This window comes from Siphateles boraxobius, unplaced genomic scaffold, assembly GCF_051911475.1.
Source record: "Siphateles boraxobius isolate OS27281-9 unplaced genomic scaffold, OSU_SipBor_1 5, whole genome shotgun sequence".
Lineage (NCBI taxonomy): Eukaryota > Metazoa > Chordata > Actinopteri > Cypriniformes > Leuciscidae > Siphateles > Siphateles boraxobius.
In genome coordinates, this window is record NW_027509141.1 from 22,439,109 (window position 1) to 22,456,555 (window position 17,447).

The window sequence follows — 17,447 nt, forward strand, 5'->3', positions numbered from 1 at the left end:
AGGAGAGAAGAAAACCTCTGATGTTTTATTCCTCTCCGCGTTGCCCGGCTTTGTTTGCCGGCAACGGCGGGAGGAATTCCTGTCAGTGTTGCCGGCCGCAGTAAACTGTAGTCCGGGTTTAAACTCTAATCCACCCCCAGCTCCCGAAGGTGCGAGCGGTTCGTTCCTGAGGGAGATTCTGGCGCTGCACTGTACGCTTGGATAAATCCCCCCTCCCCACTGTGTGACAATATAAGTAATAACCATATAAATGCATCTAATTTTCATTCGCTAATCCGTAAAGTAGCAGCGGAATGGAGAAGTGTTGGTTTCTTTTATGGTATTAGTAATGGGTAACAAGGGGATGCCTACTTAAGTTATTTGCATTTGAAACGGATGAACGTGATACATCTTATGACAGAATTATCTTTTAACCATATGTACAACAAAATCAGATTTGTCTTTCCATTTTTGATTGATTGCTTTTTCTTTTGCCTCCTGGTTTGGCTCAACTTTCTTTGACACTTTTTCTACATTTTCCTACAAGAATATCACATTTTCAGAATTTGTCGTTATAAATACCCAAATCCATGCGTTTCTTTGTGTCCTGTTAGGTCTTGTCTTTTTTTCCCTCTTCTCTGACCCTGTTGTGGTGAAGTGTCTTGTCTTTGTGTGGGGTGAGGAGTGCAATAAGTGCAGCGCCACGCTACACAATTGCACTGCAGGAAAAGCATGTTATCTTGCGCTAACCATCACATGCCAAATAATGGGAGGGCTTTTACACATGGATGCAGACTCAAGTTCCAATCCAAATCAAGTTTTGGATGACATAAATATATTTACAGGTTTAAAAAAATGTTATATACATATTGTATACATCTATATAATTTTATATATATATATATATATTATTATTTTTATTTTATTTTTTTTTACCTGTAAATAAATCTGTCATCCAAAACTTGATATTGGTCAAAATTAATTGTTTTTAACTAAATTAATTGGCTATATTCCCAATGAGTGTATTGTTGTGATTTTATAATTTAATTATTTTTTAATTTAAGTGTTCACAAACCAAAAAATGCACGATAGCTCAGGAGGAGCAGCAAATTTTAGGGTTTCAGAAAAATTAAGAAAAAAAGAGATTGATCTCTGCTCTTACTCAGTTTTAAATCATGTGTGATGAGTGCTGCTAACCGTTGGTTAGAGTTGCCTTTTGCTCTCGGCTGTGTTCTGTGAGCATTGTTGACCAGGGGACATCTGCTCCTATATTATAATCCCCAGCTGTTATCTGAATAATTGTATAGTAACCCCCCTTCACACACACACTAACACACTCACAGACAGCCCCTTACCTCCATTCATCGAAGCGCTAGCAGGAGAAGTCAGGGAGAGTTTTTTTCTACAGAGGGGTCGCAGGTGGAAGGAGGGGTGGATGGGTTAGGGGAGCCGGTCAGACTTCATACCGGTTGAGCTTTTCTTGACGGTAGGCTGGGGGCATGATGAGGCTCTGTACCGGTATGATGTCTGCCCTCGCGGTCACTGCCAGTCGGCTAACATCTGTAATGGGATTCTACATCCATATCCCCTCTTCCCTGGGAAATGACCTACTCACTAAACCTAGGATTAGCACTCCTGTCCAGGACTTTTCCACTGGAATGAATAAGTTTTGTGCTTTTTTTTCTCTCGCTCGCACACACTTTTAAATTCAGCACCACTGTCTTTTTTCCTCTTTGCCATGGCAAAGAAATGTGTGAACAAAGGTCCTTTGAAATTTGTAATTTATATTATAAAATCTCCTTCACTTTTCCTTCAAACCTATTTAACAGGAAAAAATAGTTCTTGCATGCACTGTTTAGGGCATACATCCTCTTATTTTACTTTAAAAATGTTAATGCAGCAGAAAAAGTACTGCATTTAAATTAAAATGTTTCTATTTCTTGTACTGTATAAAAGTATTTCAATGCTGCTTTATATGAAAATGTGTGTGAGTGTGAAAAGAGAGATGCAAACTCTGAAAAGTCTATCCCCGGCATTTACCAAACAGTTTTTTTTATTTTTTTTATTTTTTTATTCTTTATATTTATAAAATGGCAGGGTTACAAAAAGCTGACGTGTGTGTCTTGTACTTGTGCTACTATACTGTACTTTATAGCGAGTGGTGCTTTAATGGTTGCCGGCATCCACGACCGGCAATATAGTGATATTATTTGAACCATGTTAGCTTATATAAAATAATTAAGCCAATGAGCAATTTTTTAGCTATTTTTCATTGATGTCCTCTTTGCAGCTTTTTGATGGGCTTTATCCAGTCTTTCACACTCGCTCCCACCCACATACCAAAAAGGCGAACTCCAGCACTGGTCTATTTTCAACTCTGATCACTGGATGACACCAGGGCGACTTAAAGTGGTGTGACCTCTCGAACTGTTTCTTTCTTACCTCTCTCTTATTCCATATTCTTTAAATCTGTGTGTCGGAAGACATTTGTGTGCAGACATCTTACCTTTTCAAATTAATTAGTCTCCTGGCATCCTTGAACTCGCGTTGAAAGGGGACTGAATGCTTTAATTAAAAAAGGAATGATGGCCAAATTCATGTGCGTCCACACACATGCGCTTTTTTTATGGGGAGGAATTGCATTGCTGTGATATTGGGATGACATGGCATTCTATGGTAATTTTTCACTTTCAATTTGAATTACCTTTCTTGACATGACCCATGCCCAGATTTTATTAAAGGAATCTACATGATAAAAGTTGCAGATAACTCCTGATAGAAAGGTGTTGTGACTGTATGCTTAATTTTGAAACTAGCATACCTAATCTTTACTTCATTTCTTTTCAATCAAGCGATCGTTTTTATCAGATAAAATGGTGAGCGGATGAAAGGCTGAAGCCTCAGATGTAAACCTATTACTTGTATTAAAACCTGATTAAATTTGTTTAAAGAGTTTGTATGCGGCATTTTATCACATTCAGACATTTCCACAGCTGCGTTTTTTCTTTAATAGGTTGTGAGGAAGGACTTTTTTTCTGTGATCTTTTGTTAAGTGTTTGGTTGTCATAATTGCTGTTTCAGTTCATAGAAGAAAAAAATAATAATGTAGTTCTTGCAGGTAGAGGACCAATTGGAAGAAAATGTTTTTGAAATCTTTAGATAAGAAGAAACAGGGCAATATGACCACTTTCCACAGGTGAGCTGATTCTCTATCATTTCAACTATGACAGGTTTTTTGCCTTTTTTTTTTCTCATCACCCTCAGATTTATTTGTAAGTATTTACAATCTAAAACACAAATGCAGTATTTCTTCGAGGACTAACACAATTTTATGATTGGCTTTAAAGCAATCAGCTCTCAGCAAAACAAGCCTTCATAAAAAAAGTTAACACGCACTCTAAAGCCTGCTGATATTGAAAAGAATAAAAACATTTTTTGAACAGCTAGAGTCAAAGTGAAGGAGGAAATGATTACAGCAGCGAGTTAGGTTGAATTCGACATCTCTGACGAGTCAGTTTCTTTATGAGGCTTTGTGCTGGTCGTTTGTAAAAAATCTGGCCAGAGAAGTTTCCAGAAATCCTCAGTCGGAGCACATCTCCTGGGTGCTATTAGGCTGAGACGTCTGCGAACCTCCACCATCCCTCCTGGTAACGCTTCGCGGTTTAGAGCAATCACTTTCCGCACACCAGCTTGCCATGGCTAATTTCAAAAACACAGCCGTGGCTTGTCCCTCACGACCCCCCATGCAAAAAAATAATAATAAAATCCCACAGAAGAAAAAGCGGTAAAAAATAAAGTCTAAACCCTCTAGGCGATGGGAATTTGGATTTAGTTTCACTTAGGTTTCTGGTTTGAAAACTGGTTGGAACCTGTTCATAAGGGGCCCTAATAAGGATCTTGTACCATTTTTTTTCTGAAAAGTATCAGCGGTAATGATATCGAAGAGGTGAGGTGTTCAGCCTGTCCAGTCTCTTCACTTTTCTCTCGACCTTGTCTGAAAAGTTAATTGTATTTGAAACAGATAGGGTTTTTCTGAACATTTGACAGGTCAGATGTGGAAGGAGACTGTGAGGAGTGAACAAACCCCATGAGAGCGGCTCTCTTGATTGACTTCCAGTAAGCTGAACCCCTCAGCGGAGTAATCAGCATCCCCCAATCATTCAATAAACACCTAATCAGACTAATTGACCCACTCCCTGTAGGAATCGAAACCCGTGGCCTCACTCACACCTTGATGTGAATGACGAGTGGCCTGGCTGCCCTCTGTTAAGGTCTCAAACATTTGGATAAACGTTCTGAACCATGGTTTATTATTGTCAGTAAGACTCATAGGCCGAAAACAAAGATTTGCGTGTGGTCAGTTGAGCTCTGAAAACTTTACAGTGGCCTGTACTCCAAGTTATGTAAACCCCCCAAAATAAATGCTAAAATGTGAGGAATTTGATAAATGCCCTGATTAGTTGGCCACCCTCTTTTAAAGATAAAGAATGAGCGTAATGCATAAAGAGGAGGTGAAAATGAAAGAAAATATGTGGCTATTCCAGTAAAAAATAGAATTAGTGTCTCATCACCTGTTTTATCTTGGTATATTAATGTGTCGTCCTCAGCAGCTTATCCCAAGGTTGTCTGGCGAAATCGTTTTAGCGCCGTGTGTGTTGGCTGACTTTCAGAGCAACGCGCCTCTCCAGCCGAAGCCTCCTTACCACCCGACTCTGACATGCACTGTCTTATCTTCTTGACAACTTTGTCCACAGAGACGTTCCAAAGATATTGATATTACAATGTATTTTATTGTAATGAAATATGTGTTAAGCTTTACTTTGTCAAATATGACTTATCGCCCCTCTTAGATCCCCTGTCTGAGGAATCTGGAATGCCGTACTGTTAGAGTTGCTAAAAAAAAAACTAAAAGGGTCATAAAAAGAGCTGCTTTTTTCCTTTCTTTTGTATTTCGGTTTGATTTCTTTTCTTGGGGGAGAGCTGTGCGTTTTCTCAAGAGATTGTGACTTTTTTCCGAATTTTTTTTTCTCCTGTCTGTAAAGCACATTTGTATCTTTGGCTTCTCTTCTTTCTTTAATTTGGCTAAAGGTTCACCTCCAGCCGAGACAGCAGTTCAGAAACACACACAAAAAAAAAAGTAATAATAAAATATATATATACACACACACACACACACACACACACACACACACACACACACACACACACACACACACACACACACACACACACACACACACACACACTTGTACACTCTACCAGATTATATGAGGAAATAATTCCCTACAGTCATCCATCCTATAAAAGTATTATTCTCTCGTTCTGTCCCCCAACACACACCCTCTCTCGTTCTCTATTTTTCTTTTTCCTTATATTCCTGCCTGGTAATGAGAATGTGTTAATGAGAGTGAGAGATCTTTCGGGTATAGCGTAATTTATCAGCAAGGCATAGTTTAAAAAAGGAAGCAAAAAAAGAATGAGGGAAGAGACGGCCCTTCAAAGAAATTCTATTCTTCTTATTTCTGAATGTTTGATGAGACATTGAAAAGTTTTCTAACGTCATGCGTTCGGGCCGAACAGTACAGAACAGTGCGCTGTCTAATCACGCTTCACAGAAAAATGACTTCCAACCAGATTTAATTAACTGATAAGAGGGGCTTCAAATTAATTTTTCAAGGATGTTAGATTTTGATTAAGAAACTCCTAAAAGAAATAGACGAATAATCAATTTTTTAATCAACTTACTCAAATGGTTACTGGTTAATATGGTAATTCTGACAATTAGGCCAAATGTTGTAGAGCAGCATTTTCAATGCATCCTTGTAAAGAAATTATTATATCTTCACATCTAATTATGACGGTTATTTAATTTTTTTGTGTGACTACCTCTCAATTTCACTATTCAATTTCTTTTCTCTTCTACACCTCTTCCATTAGGTCCATATTCAAATGAGAAGTTGGAGATAGTATTAAAATGAGACTTTGAGAGCACTGAATGGAGTCTTTACAGAAATCCATATTGGACGAATATTGGGTTGAAGGGTGTGTGGGGGTGGGGTCCCGAAAAGGGAAGTGTTAAATTTAATCGTAGTCGTTTACATTTAAAGCAAAAACGACTCTTGAGATTTCTTAAGCCTTTCGTCGCCTCTGTAGATTACATGAATTAATGGCGTGAACTTTTACTTGGGGCTTATTCATTCTGAATGGATGCCTGCCTGTGAAGGTATGAGAAAATGAAATGTTTAAAGTTTGGAAGTTTTTTAGTGTGGCGAAAGATCTTCACATTTGATTGTACTTGAAAAAAAAATAGAAAAGCTTACATAGCATTTTTCTGTAATTAATCATTTTAATTATGATATTTTCCTTAATCAGCTCTCCACTCAAAGCAACTTTCTAAGATTTATACAAGCTTGATTCAAGTTTTCAAATAATAGACTTTTATCATGTCGTCATACTCTACCTTTCAAAAGTTCTGGTTGTTTTAAAAATTCTTTCAAATAAATTCTGTTCTTCTTTACGTTCTATTTATGAAAAAATTCTGCAAAAAATGCATCAGCATCAACTTTTTTCAACATTATTAATAAAAAGGTTTTATTGTGCACCAAATCAGCATATTAGAATGATTTCTGAAGGATCATGTGACACTGAAGACTGGAGTAAATGTCTTTGGCATCACATGAATAAATTAAATCTTTAAAATATATTAACATTAAAAAGTTATTTTAATAACAATATTTCACAGTATTACAGCTTTTCACTGTATTTTTGATCAAATAAATGCAGCCTTGGTTAGCAAACGAGGCTTCTTCAAAAACAATTACTTTGAATGGTAGTTTACATATACATTTTTTTGTGATTTGTCAAATTCACTCTAGCTCAGTTTCTTTTCTCAAATTGAACAAATACATATGTATCATGCATACCATAGTTTTTAGCATTTTTTTAAATTTCTACTACTAACAAAGGCGTATTTGTTTCATTCACCGAGCGTTACCCTCGTGCTGCGTAACAAGAAAATATTGACAAAACATTCGAGTGCTGTCTTTAACGGCGCAAGACTGACTTCCGTTCCCTTTGAACTCGCTCGCACAAGTGGCTAAGTAGCTTCTTGAACAAGGACCGGCTGGCAAAAACTCAATATTGAACGTACATATTCAATTAGCAAAACTCATTAGCAAAACTTGGCGTTTGTTGTTGTTTTTTTTTCTCTTTCTCTCTGGCACAGAATTAATGGTTTTGATATGCTAATTAGTGAGTAATTTAATTTCAAAAGGCCTCAATTAACAGCGGCATTGTGGACACGATGAAGTTAAGCAGCATAATCTAATTTGCATTAGTAACGAGCAGGGAGTAATTAGGGGACTAATTAGACACTTCAGACAGCACTTGTGTTTACTTTCTTAATGAAGTGGAGGGCTTTTTTTCCGTAGGAGCCAGAGTGTGCCAAGCATCAGAAGGGGTGGTGGGGGCGGGGATTTGGCACTAGGAGACGAGTGGCATATGGCTTACTGATCGGCTCCAATTACAAACCCCGCTACTTGTCACGTTAGTGGGCTGGTGACGTGAGTCAGCCGCCATGTGCGCTCTCGAGTACCAATCGCCAAGCCTACATGTGTTGGGATAGGCGCACGACATCATGGGCCGAATGGAACCTTCTGGTGGAATTCCACCGCTCTGTGCCCTGGCTCTGCATACTGTCTGATGAGGTCATAGCGCAGGGACATGTCAGAGCCATTACGGGCCTCCGTGCGCCTGGCCGTATTGGTTTAAAAATTTTGTACCAGGGAAGAACCTTCTGTAGAAAATTCCAGATGGCCCTTCTTTCATAGAAGACGGAAAGTTATTTTTCTCGTCTTGAAAGAGATCCAGGGTTCAGGACGGTAGCAGATGGAGCGGTATCGGGGGCGCAGACTGTTGATGCACGCGGTGACCTGGGCTGTAGTTTGTCTTGCTCTCAATAGTCTCATGTAGCCACTTTATCAAATGAGTGACAGGATGGAAATAAAATGAAAAGGAGAGAACACAGCAGAGGAGGTCTCTCCATCTCCCCTCACTCTCCCATTTATCTGTCTTTCACTCACTTCCTTTCTCTCTGTTTAGCTTGCTGTCTGGTCATCTGTTTTCCCTTCTCTTTTGGGGTATAAGCAGACTCTCTGATAAAAGGATATTTGGCCATGGGCTTGGTACACAAGCCAGTGTTATTTTCTCAGCCGTTGCGTCAATAAGAAACCCTGCTTCTCCAGGAGTATCCAGGCAGCTCGCAAACATTACACCAGCTTTTCCAGGCTTTGTCCGGCAGGCGAGTATAAATTATAGCTTTGCTTTTGTTGAGCATTCGTTTTCTTAAAGTGACCACACACTGAGGACTCCTTCCTACTTGGTACCAGATGATTTTTATTTTTATTAGTCTCACCAGGGGCTCATCAGTAAGATTTTTTTTTCAGCCTTTTTAATTGGCCTCACCACAAAAGGTTTCTTTTTTTTTTTTTTTTACAGTGTAGTTGTACTACTACTACTACTACTAATAATAACGGTAATTTAATTAACTTTGTTTTTACCATTTTTTTTAAATATATTTTCTTTATAGAATTATATATATTAATTTTCTCAGAGAATTTTTGACTGAAATGTTGCTAATTAATAATAATTAATTCTTTACAAACACATTTAAAACTTTCTTCACAAAAAGTTTTAAAGTGTAAATTATACAGATCCATACATTTTGCTTGATAACAATGGCACATAATGCAATGATTGACATTTGTTTTATTTGTACTTTTTTGACACATTTTTATTGATGCTTCCAAAACAATTTTTTTGTTAATTTAACAGAACTTTTGTTGCCAGCTAGTATAGTGTTTAAAGTTTCAAAAAATAAAAAAATGGATGTACAATATTAACAAAAGTAATATTTTGAGTTTTGTCAAATGGCCCGGAACTCCCTCACACTGGCCTCTGGCCAGCAGGCCATCTTTATTGTTGAGCATTCTGACTGATGCGAGTGGCACCGAGGTCAAAAGGGAGGCTGTAGTAGATAAACAGTAGGAAGGCCTGGAGTCGTCATCTGAAGTGCTCATTTATTTGAATTTGAGCTGGATCCCATTAAAATGTTGAAAAATGATGGTAAACAGTGTGGCCTGTGAGTGTATTCACATAAGTCTAATTGAGTGCTTGAGTCTGTGTACTGTTAAAATGGGGGCCCCCCTCAGGATTTCGGGCCCAAGCTCGATTTACGTACCAACACTAACTATGAGCAAAGCAGCCCAAAAATGTCCAAGTCTGCATGTCGTCTGCATCCTTAGTGGCGTATGGCATTGAGTTTCAGGCGGAGTTGTTTTTGGATACAGTAGAGCTGTGAAGTTGGCCCGCCCGTCAGGAAGGGTGGAGCTGTAGGTGAAAAAGAGGGCAATTTTGATTGACAGCTTTAAAGTGGGTGGGATTAAAGTGTTAGTTTTGAGGTCTTGGTGTGCATATGCACAAATTATATTAATATTGTGACTAAAATGCCCCACCCACTGCTTTTAATTGCAAAACTATATTCCAGATTCACTCAACTTTTATTTGGTTCCTGGAAGGGGACCAGGTTTTGATTTTAGCATTATGCTTTAGAAGTGGAGTTGAAATCTGAACCCTTCCTTGTTTTAACAAGGCGACTGACTCATTGGCTGCTGGTTCAACAACGGACTTCATAGAGCTTAGTCGGTCTGTTTTTTGCCCAACTTTCTCACTTTACGACCAGCCGCCCTGTTGATGTGTCTAAACGCATTGCTCTCTATTACTTCTGACAGGAATGAGGAGTTAATTAATGCAGCTGGCGGTGCAAGATCTCCTAGGCCGGGACTATTTCTCAGATAACGCATCCGCTGTCATGACTACACACTGAAAACAATGCCAGGGCACCGTAAACTACAGCTCCCATGAGCGGGCTTGAATGACTCAATATTGCCAGGATTACACACTCTTTTAATGTTTATATGATAGGTAGGTCCTTTTTTTTTTTTTTTTTTACATTCTCTAATAATAGCTCACAAGTAGTAAGGCCGCCTTCTTCTCCAGGTGGGGCTCTTCCCTATCAGGGCTCTAAAACAGAAGGCTACTGGCAAATTACTCTCGCATAGGGGATCAAACCGGTTGTCCCAGACACTGAGATCACACACAATGGAGGAACGGGAGGGGAAGAGAAAGGGGGGACGACAAATATGCAGCTGCCTCAGCCACCCCAAATAGCATTGTTATTGGAGTTAGAGCGGCAGAAAAGACGGGAAAAACAATAGTGAAAAGAAAGGGTTATGTTTATCAAGTCCACAAAACCACAGCAGCTGTAGCGGCAGAAATCCTTTCACGCCGAGCTGTCCTGTCAGTCAAACGCAAACTAAAACACACTGTAATAACAGATCCTAGCACCAACTTGAGGTTGCTTTTATCATCCACCTTGTAAGACACGTCCTCTCACATCCAGAGTGCGCTAGCCATCAGTCTAACCTCCATAGAGAGAAATGAGATGGTGGGGTCAGGAAGTCTGCTAGTCTTTTGCAGAAATAAAGGGCGTCGTAAATGGGGTCTGACTCAAGGTTGGCAAGAGCAATACGATTCATGTAAATGACTTCCAGGGTCATGGAGAGTAAGAGCAAGGGAGGGATTTCATGTACTGTAGTTTCTTTAAATGGCTAGCTGTGTTTAATAGAAATGCAAAAACTTGGTTAAAGATTTCTTCACATGACAGACATAATGGCAAGCATGTGAGATGTACTGAATTAATGCACTTGCCCAGATTATATGGTTTTTTGAAAACGTACCGCACTCTGTAATTCACACGCTCTCTGTATGAGCCTCGATCATGCACTGAATCGCATCATACACACGCTTGTTTTTATGTAATACCCTGATTTATTCACCTTTGGGTTGCCCTTTCTCTGTGATGGGTTTACAACCACACGACCGCCTGAAGCGAAAAAAAGAGAAAATGAATATTCATTAGCACCTGAACATAAGCCTTAAGGGGTCACATTTGTATTGATTATTATGTGTAATTCATGTGCCTTTTATTTTACCCAGTCAAGTTAAGGACCACACCACCTTCGCTCTCGCTTCGGGACGGTTAAGCGAACAAGGCCCTCTGATTGAGCCGTATCATGTGCCGTGGAGGTTTTAATGTAGGTTCCGCAGGAGTGTCAGGTTAGGGGAAGAGGTGGGAATGATAGCGCCACTGCTCAATTCACTACCCCCCCCAACAAACCCCCCTCGATGCGCCTGAGATTTGGTGTAGATTTAGTACCGTGCATTAACCCCGGCACGGTTTATGGAGTCGCCTCACATGTCCAAGAACGTTTCATGAGAGGAATATTAATCTTGGGTGCTGTCGTATAAAGCGCTGCCAAGCCAAACTTTCTCTCTCCCTCTCTCTCTCTCTCTCTCTCTCTCTCTCTTTTTTTCTCTCACTCCAGCCATCTTAAGACGGAACTGAAATTGCCTACCCGAGGTAAATAAATTACTTTCATCGATTGGTGTAGTTAGAAACTGACTTTATCACAGTTTCACTTGACAAGAGTCGGATCCTGGCCTGATAAAGCGCTTCAGTATTAGGGCTTGTAAAATCAGTGCTCTGTTTCTCGATGGCTATCGCACTATATTAAAATGGAGGAAAATGCAAAAGCGATGGCCTCCGCTATCTAAGGTGTTCAACTACACACAGTCTGAGATATGCAAATAAGTGTCTGTGTTTCACTGGCTGCTGTTTTGAATATTTTTAGTGAAGGAGTTGACAGTGCTGTGAATCTCGCTGTGAACCTGTGACATTATAATGTAGGTGTTATGCTTGGCATGTTAAAAAGTTCGGTGACACTGTTAATCATTTATGATTGACAACTCGACAACTTTAGGAATCTTTGAATTAGAATTTGAGAACAAAATGGTATTCACCGTTTTTTTTTATCACTTTCTTTTGTTAATACTTAGTTGGAGAATATTCTATCCACATTTAATGGTGTACAAGCAAATGCCTTTAAAATGTCACTTTGTTGAGCATTTTTTCTGTAAAATGAACAAGACAACATATACTGTACTCTACTGATTTGCCCATATGATTCAATCAAAAATATCTGATTGTTCACAAATTTGCACTTGAAATCTTGTTTTTCTCCTTTTCTCCTCAAAATGAATGCTTTAGTTAAATTTGTGTTAAGGGGACCATACTCTTGGTGTGGATTTAAAGTGCCTAGTAACCACACAAAACACCCTAGCAACCCCATTACACTTTGAACACCTTATCAATGACATATCAACCACTCAAAACACTATTTGTGGTGGCAAGTTTTGCAAGGGCATACAGTACTCATGCTTTTATTTCAGAAAATGTACAAATTTACATGTATTCAGAGACTCCGCCTCAAACTCAAAAAGGTTAAAGGTGCACCCCAAGGCAGTTTGAGCAAGTGCATGACAGAAAGCAGACGGACAGTGCAGTCCATTACACATACTGTTTTAATAGAGACACTGCAGTGCTGATGTTATACTGTACCGCCAAGTATTCGAAAAAGAGAAGGTAACACTATGAAGAAAAGACCCACCTATGACTAAATAAATAGTGCAATCTCTTTCCACACATAATTAATTTCCTCTTTTGTCCTTCTTCCCCTGTAAAGAAACGAAACACTTTTTTCTTTCTCGTATTTAGCTAGGCTAAGTTTCATTTACAATTTGTAATAAATCGTCTTATCAAATGGCAGGGGGTACTGCGTCAGCATTGCTAACCTCAGTCTTGAGGTTAAATTCAAAGCCACCTGTGATGTGCAGTTTACAGAACAATAAACCCTGTACACACACTCTCTTTTTTTCAGTTTTCCCTTTTTCTTTTGTTTTTTTCCCCCCGTCTCTTTGTCCTTATGCAAGACCTGACAGAAAAACTGTGACAGAGGCCTGAGCACACTATCTATTAATTAGCTCCCCTTTGAGGAGTCTCTCTCCACACACACACACACACACACACACACACACACACACACACACACACACACACACACACACACACACACACACACACACACACACACACACGCAGTATGACCACAGCTGTCAGCTTCCTTCTCTAATGTCCAACGTCTCTTTCTGTTGCTCCTCAACGACTGCAGAAATATGAATGTTGTTGGAGTAAACCGCATGCAGGTACATTTAGAGCAGGGCGAAACAAGGCCTGTTTTTTTATTTACACTTATTTGGCCCAGTCCAGGCGTTGATGTGCTGTCAAACAAACAAAGCGTTTCGTTATATAATAGATGCTGGAGATTCAGGAATTAATTAGAAAAGCAGCATCTGAACTCCCAGGGATTTTCAGTTTGTTCATCAGTCATTTTAACAGTTAATTGCTGTGTGGGAGGGTGTTAATTGGAATTCCTTTATATGATGTGAACTTTGCTTCCCCTTTCTTCTTTTTTAAAGAAAAGCGTAATATTTAATTGGCTTCTGCCTATTGAGAGAGCGAGAGAAGTTTGCAGAATATGAAATATTTCTGCAAAAAATGCATTGAGACCAGAGAACATTTAGGATCATCTTGTGCAAGCACAAAACAGCTGGTAAATAATTTGTAATTGAAAATAATGATTAAAGCTTAATGTGTTTTATAATAGGTTTTCTGTATCGCAGCTGACATGATCCGATATCCTGCAGGAATACGCTCGGCTCGGTGCTGAATGATCGTAAGGCGGCTTGTACATGAAACAAGGTCAGCTGAGACCTCACCAATCATGAAGCTGGTGTATCCAGCACACAGAAGTCCCTCAAGACATTTCTGATGTGAAATGTAGCGTTCCGCTGAGTGTCTTTCCCTCTGTTGTGCAGACATGTGCAGCGGCCAGCTGCAGGCATTCCAGTGCAACGGTCGCAGGATCTTCATAAGTGTTCCAACTTGTTGGCAAAGCTTACAAATGACTCTGTTCCTGGAAGACTGTCTGAAGACGCAATAACGGAGCAAAATGAGATGTGAGAATTTGATACTCTCTGATGGTTGATACGTAATGTGTACTTACATGCTAGCACTATATGGGAAGTTGAGTGATTATGACATCTCTTATCTCTGATTGGCTTTCAACGCAGTGATTTCCCCAAAGGGTACTTATGCTCGTTCTGGGGAGTACGTAAAGTTTTTGTACCTCATATTCTGTACAGCTGCCTTCTACACACATTTGTAAAACTTGCCCATTACAGAACTGATTAATTAAGAGCGATCACAATTTATTCACAATAATTTTTTCATTTATTTTAATTATTTATCAATTAATACATACTTACCATTAATATTAAAGCCACTTTAAATTTTTTATATATATATATATATATATATATATATATATATATATATATATACACACATTATTTCTATGTATATATAAAGCATTTAATTAGTCATGATTCATTATTTCAGTGATAATATAAATAATGAATCATGACTAATTTCATGTTTTTTTTTAATTAAGTCATACTGCATATAATTTATTATCATAAATATTAATGCCAAATTATATACAGTATTATGAAACTGAAACTGAAAATAAATTGAAAAATAAATTAAAATAACAAATCATGACTAATTTCATATTTTTCAGTTATTTTATTTCATATACTACTGTATATAATTTAGCATTATCATTAATATTAATGCTAAATTGTATAGTTTTGACTTAAAACAAAACAAAAAAAACATGAAAATAAATATATTAAAATAATGAATCATGACCAATTTCATTTATTTGTATAACTCATTTAATAATACTTAATATAATTATCCAGTATAATATCAAATTAAAAGGAACTAAACAAATCATTAGATTAATTTTACATTAGTATTATGTTTATATTTATTTTGTTATTTTTATTTGACTTAATAAAATTAGTGGTAATTCTAAATGGTATCCAGTGAAATAGATCTGAAGGAAATGCATCTGATTTGGCATTGATACCAAAACCTTACTGATAGAGCTGTCGTTGTACATAAGACAAAATAAAGTTAGGAAACACTGTGTTTGCTGGACTGATGGTTACTGGGACATTGATATGATAATGGTGGTCTACCAGCGGGTACCAAGTTGTTGTTGTGTGAGCATAAACACAGAATCACTACCGTGTATCTCAGTGAGTGTGTTTTCTTGTTTGTCTGCCCGTGTGTGTATTTGTGTGCACCCTTCTGTGACTGTCTACTGTGAGAAAGTGACATTTTTGTAATCCACTTGGATCCCCAGAGGATATTGACTTCTTTTCACTCCCTGCCTAAATGCTGCTTGTTACCTTTCAAAGGAACAGTAGAAAGGAGGAATCGAGAAGAAAAGGTGCAGAACAGCTCCTTGTAGCCGTGTGCCCATCACTGTTCTACAGCCAGTGGCGATAAACTGAACAAGGCCCGCAGATCATCCTTTTGGATCCAGATACCTGCTCTGCATTTGTATTTGCACTGTGTGTAGACTTCTTGTTTTGTTTCATTCTGTTTGGCAGATGTGATATTGTTCCAGTTTGGGGGAGAGTGTGTGAACAGGTCTGCGTCTTACATGCTCAGCTGTTTGAGTCTGCCGAGGAAAAGCTTTTATTAAAATTCCCATAATGCTGATGGATGTCAATGGGTGGAGGAACAACTTCACACAGCTGATGCTAACTATAGGGCACTGCATTTTTAAGTCCTTCAGTTTATGGTTTCATGTTCATTCAGATTTTTTTTTCCTTTAAAAGAACACACACACTGGTGAATGAGCTCAGAGAGATGAAGCCCGTAAGGTGGAAGTGGAACTGACTCACACCCACACAAGCAGACACACTAAACCTCCTGGCAGGCACTTCCAGTAACGACTAAGCTTAAAAGGAAGGCTCCTGGCAGGCAGGTATCAGGGCATCCACAGGGCAGACTCGCACATAGCTAAAGTGTGGCTGTGAATGGCTGCAAACGGCTGTTAAATGTTTATAGAGTTGCCAGTCGGCCGTGGACCGAGTTCCTCTTGCATGGCGAGTCACGACCCTTAAGATTAAGTAGTGGAAAAACTGCTTTGATTTGTGAGCTGGAGCTTGTGTGAACAGTAAGTTGACCCTTAAACCGAGTGGGCTGCCCTCTTTTAGCAGTTTCTGACCTCTTCCTCCTCAAATTGTACGGGTAGATCAGGTAGAAACATGAGCGCTATACTTTTTTTGAGCATAGACAGTTGCGGATTCAAACTGGAAAACACTGGCATTGCATACACACTTGTGCTCATTACATATGCATGCCTCACTGTCTATTATTGATGGCTTGCATATCTTAAGGGAATTTTTCTTTTGTTTAAACGCAAACTTCACTAAAGACGAGTCTTTTTTTCAGGATTTTCTAGCCTGTGGCGGTCATGTCAACACTCTGTAATGTAAAATGCAAAGATACAATAACTGAGATGATCTTTGAAAGTGCATATAAGATAAACCAAGCTTGTGCTTAATTAGGATGATGAATAAAAAAACACTTTTTAGTGATATATATTTCAGTTCTCTGATATTTAAACTTGGTGCAGTTTGAAGAGGCAAGGGATTCTGACCCCAACCCTTCAGTTTGACACCAGTTGTTTGATGCATGAAAAGCATTAGATTTAAGAAAATAGACTAAACTGTTGTTGTTAATAATAATAATAAAGTACTACTACTAATAATATACTAAAGTTGTATATTAATATTAATAATACTATAATAATAGTGTTACTATTAATAATGTACTAAGTATAATGTTACTACTACTAATAGAAATAATACTTATTATATAAAACAATGTTTTTTGCAATGCCAATAAACAACATAGTTACAGAATTATTTATAAGGACAGTGAAAGGAATATATATATATATATATATATATATCTCAAGCAAGAGTTCAAAAGAGGAGACTGAAAAAAAAGTGTCTATATATATATATATGAAAATTTTTTTTTTAGGTCTCTTCTTTTGAACTTTTGCCTGATCTGTTCAACTAGTTAAACTCTAAAAAGATTCTCATGTTCCGTCTGGGATCTTCCTCTAGTTTGATGATGGTCCTTAACCCTAATGAAATTCCACACATTTTCTACATTCTGATTTGCCCCATTTCTGAACTTTTCCCAGGGTTCTGTCTCCTGGCTGCACCACCATGTGACTGGCCATCGCAGACTGTAATTCCCTTTATTTCCCTTTCAGCTACTTTGTTCAAAAGGTAACAAACGGTGTAGATGTTAATCCGTGAAAAGTCAGTCTCTGTAAGGGCCACGAGACGCCTTGAGACATAGTGTCTCAAAGGCTACCTAAACTTTTGTTCCTCCCTTCCTCCTCTCATGGGAAAGAAGTGAACAAGCACAAAGGATTACAAGCCTTATTTGAGTGGTGTAACATTCAGAAACAACATTTTTTTAATTGAGCTTTCAGTATGCACTTTCATGGAAGAAATCCAATGGCTTTTTGACAAATCACACACACACACACGCGCACACACGCACACGCACG

The 17,447-nt window shown here is 38.4% G+C and overlaps 1 protein-coding gene across 10 annotated transcripts in view; it reads left to right on the top strand.

Moving 5' to 3' along the window:
- The window catches only part of foxp4 (forkhead box P4), a 306,386-nt gene that overhangs the window by 179,140 nt on the left and 109,799 nt on the right, over nucleotides 1–17,447 (top strand). For 4 of the 10 annotated variants that reach the window (XM_077203302.1, XM_077203299.1, XM_077203305.1 and 1 more), the window contains exons 2-3: nucleotides 13,602–13,696; nucleotides 13,813–13,953. The exons of the other annotated variants lie outside the window; for them this stretch is intronic. In XM_077203302.1, coding sequence (XP_077059417.1) covers nucleotides 13,665–13,696; nucleotides 13,813–13,953 — 173 coding nt within the window. In that variant the 5' untranslated portion in view covers nucleotides 13,602–13,664. The remainder of the gene's footprint in view (nucleotides 1–13,601; nucleotides 13,697–13,812; nucleotides 13,954–17,447) is intronic. 10 annotated transcript variants of the gene reach the window in all.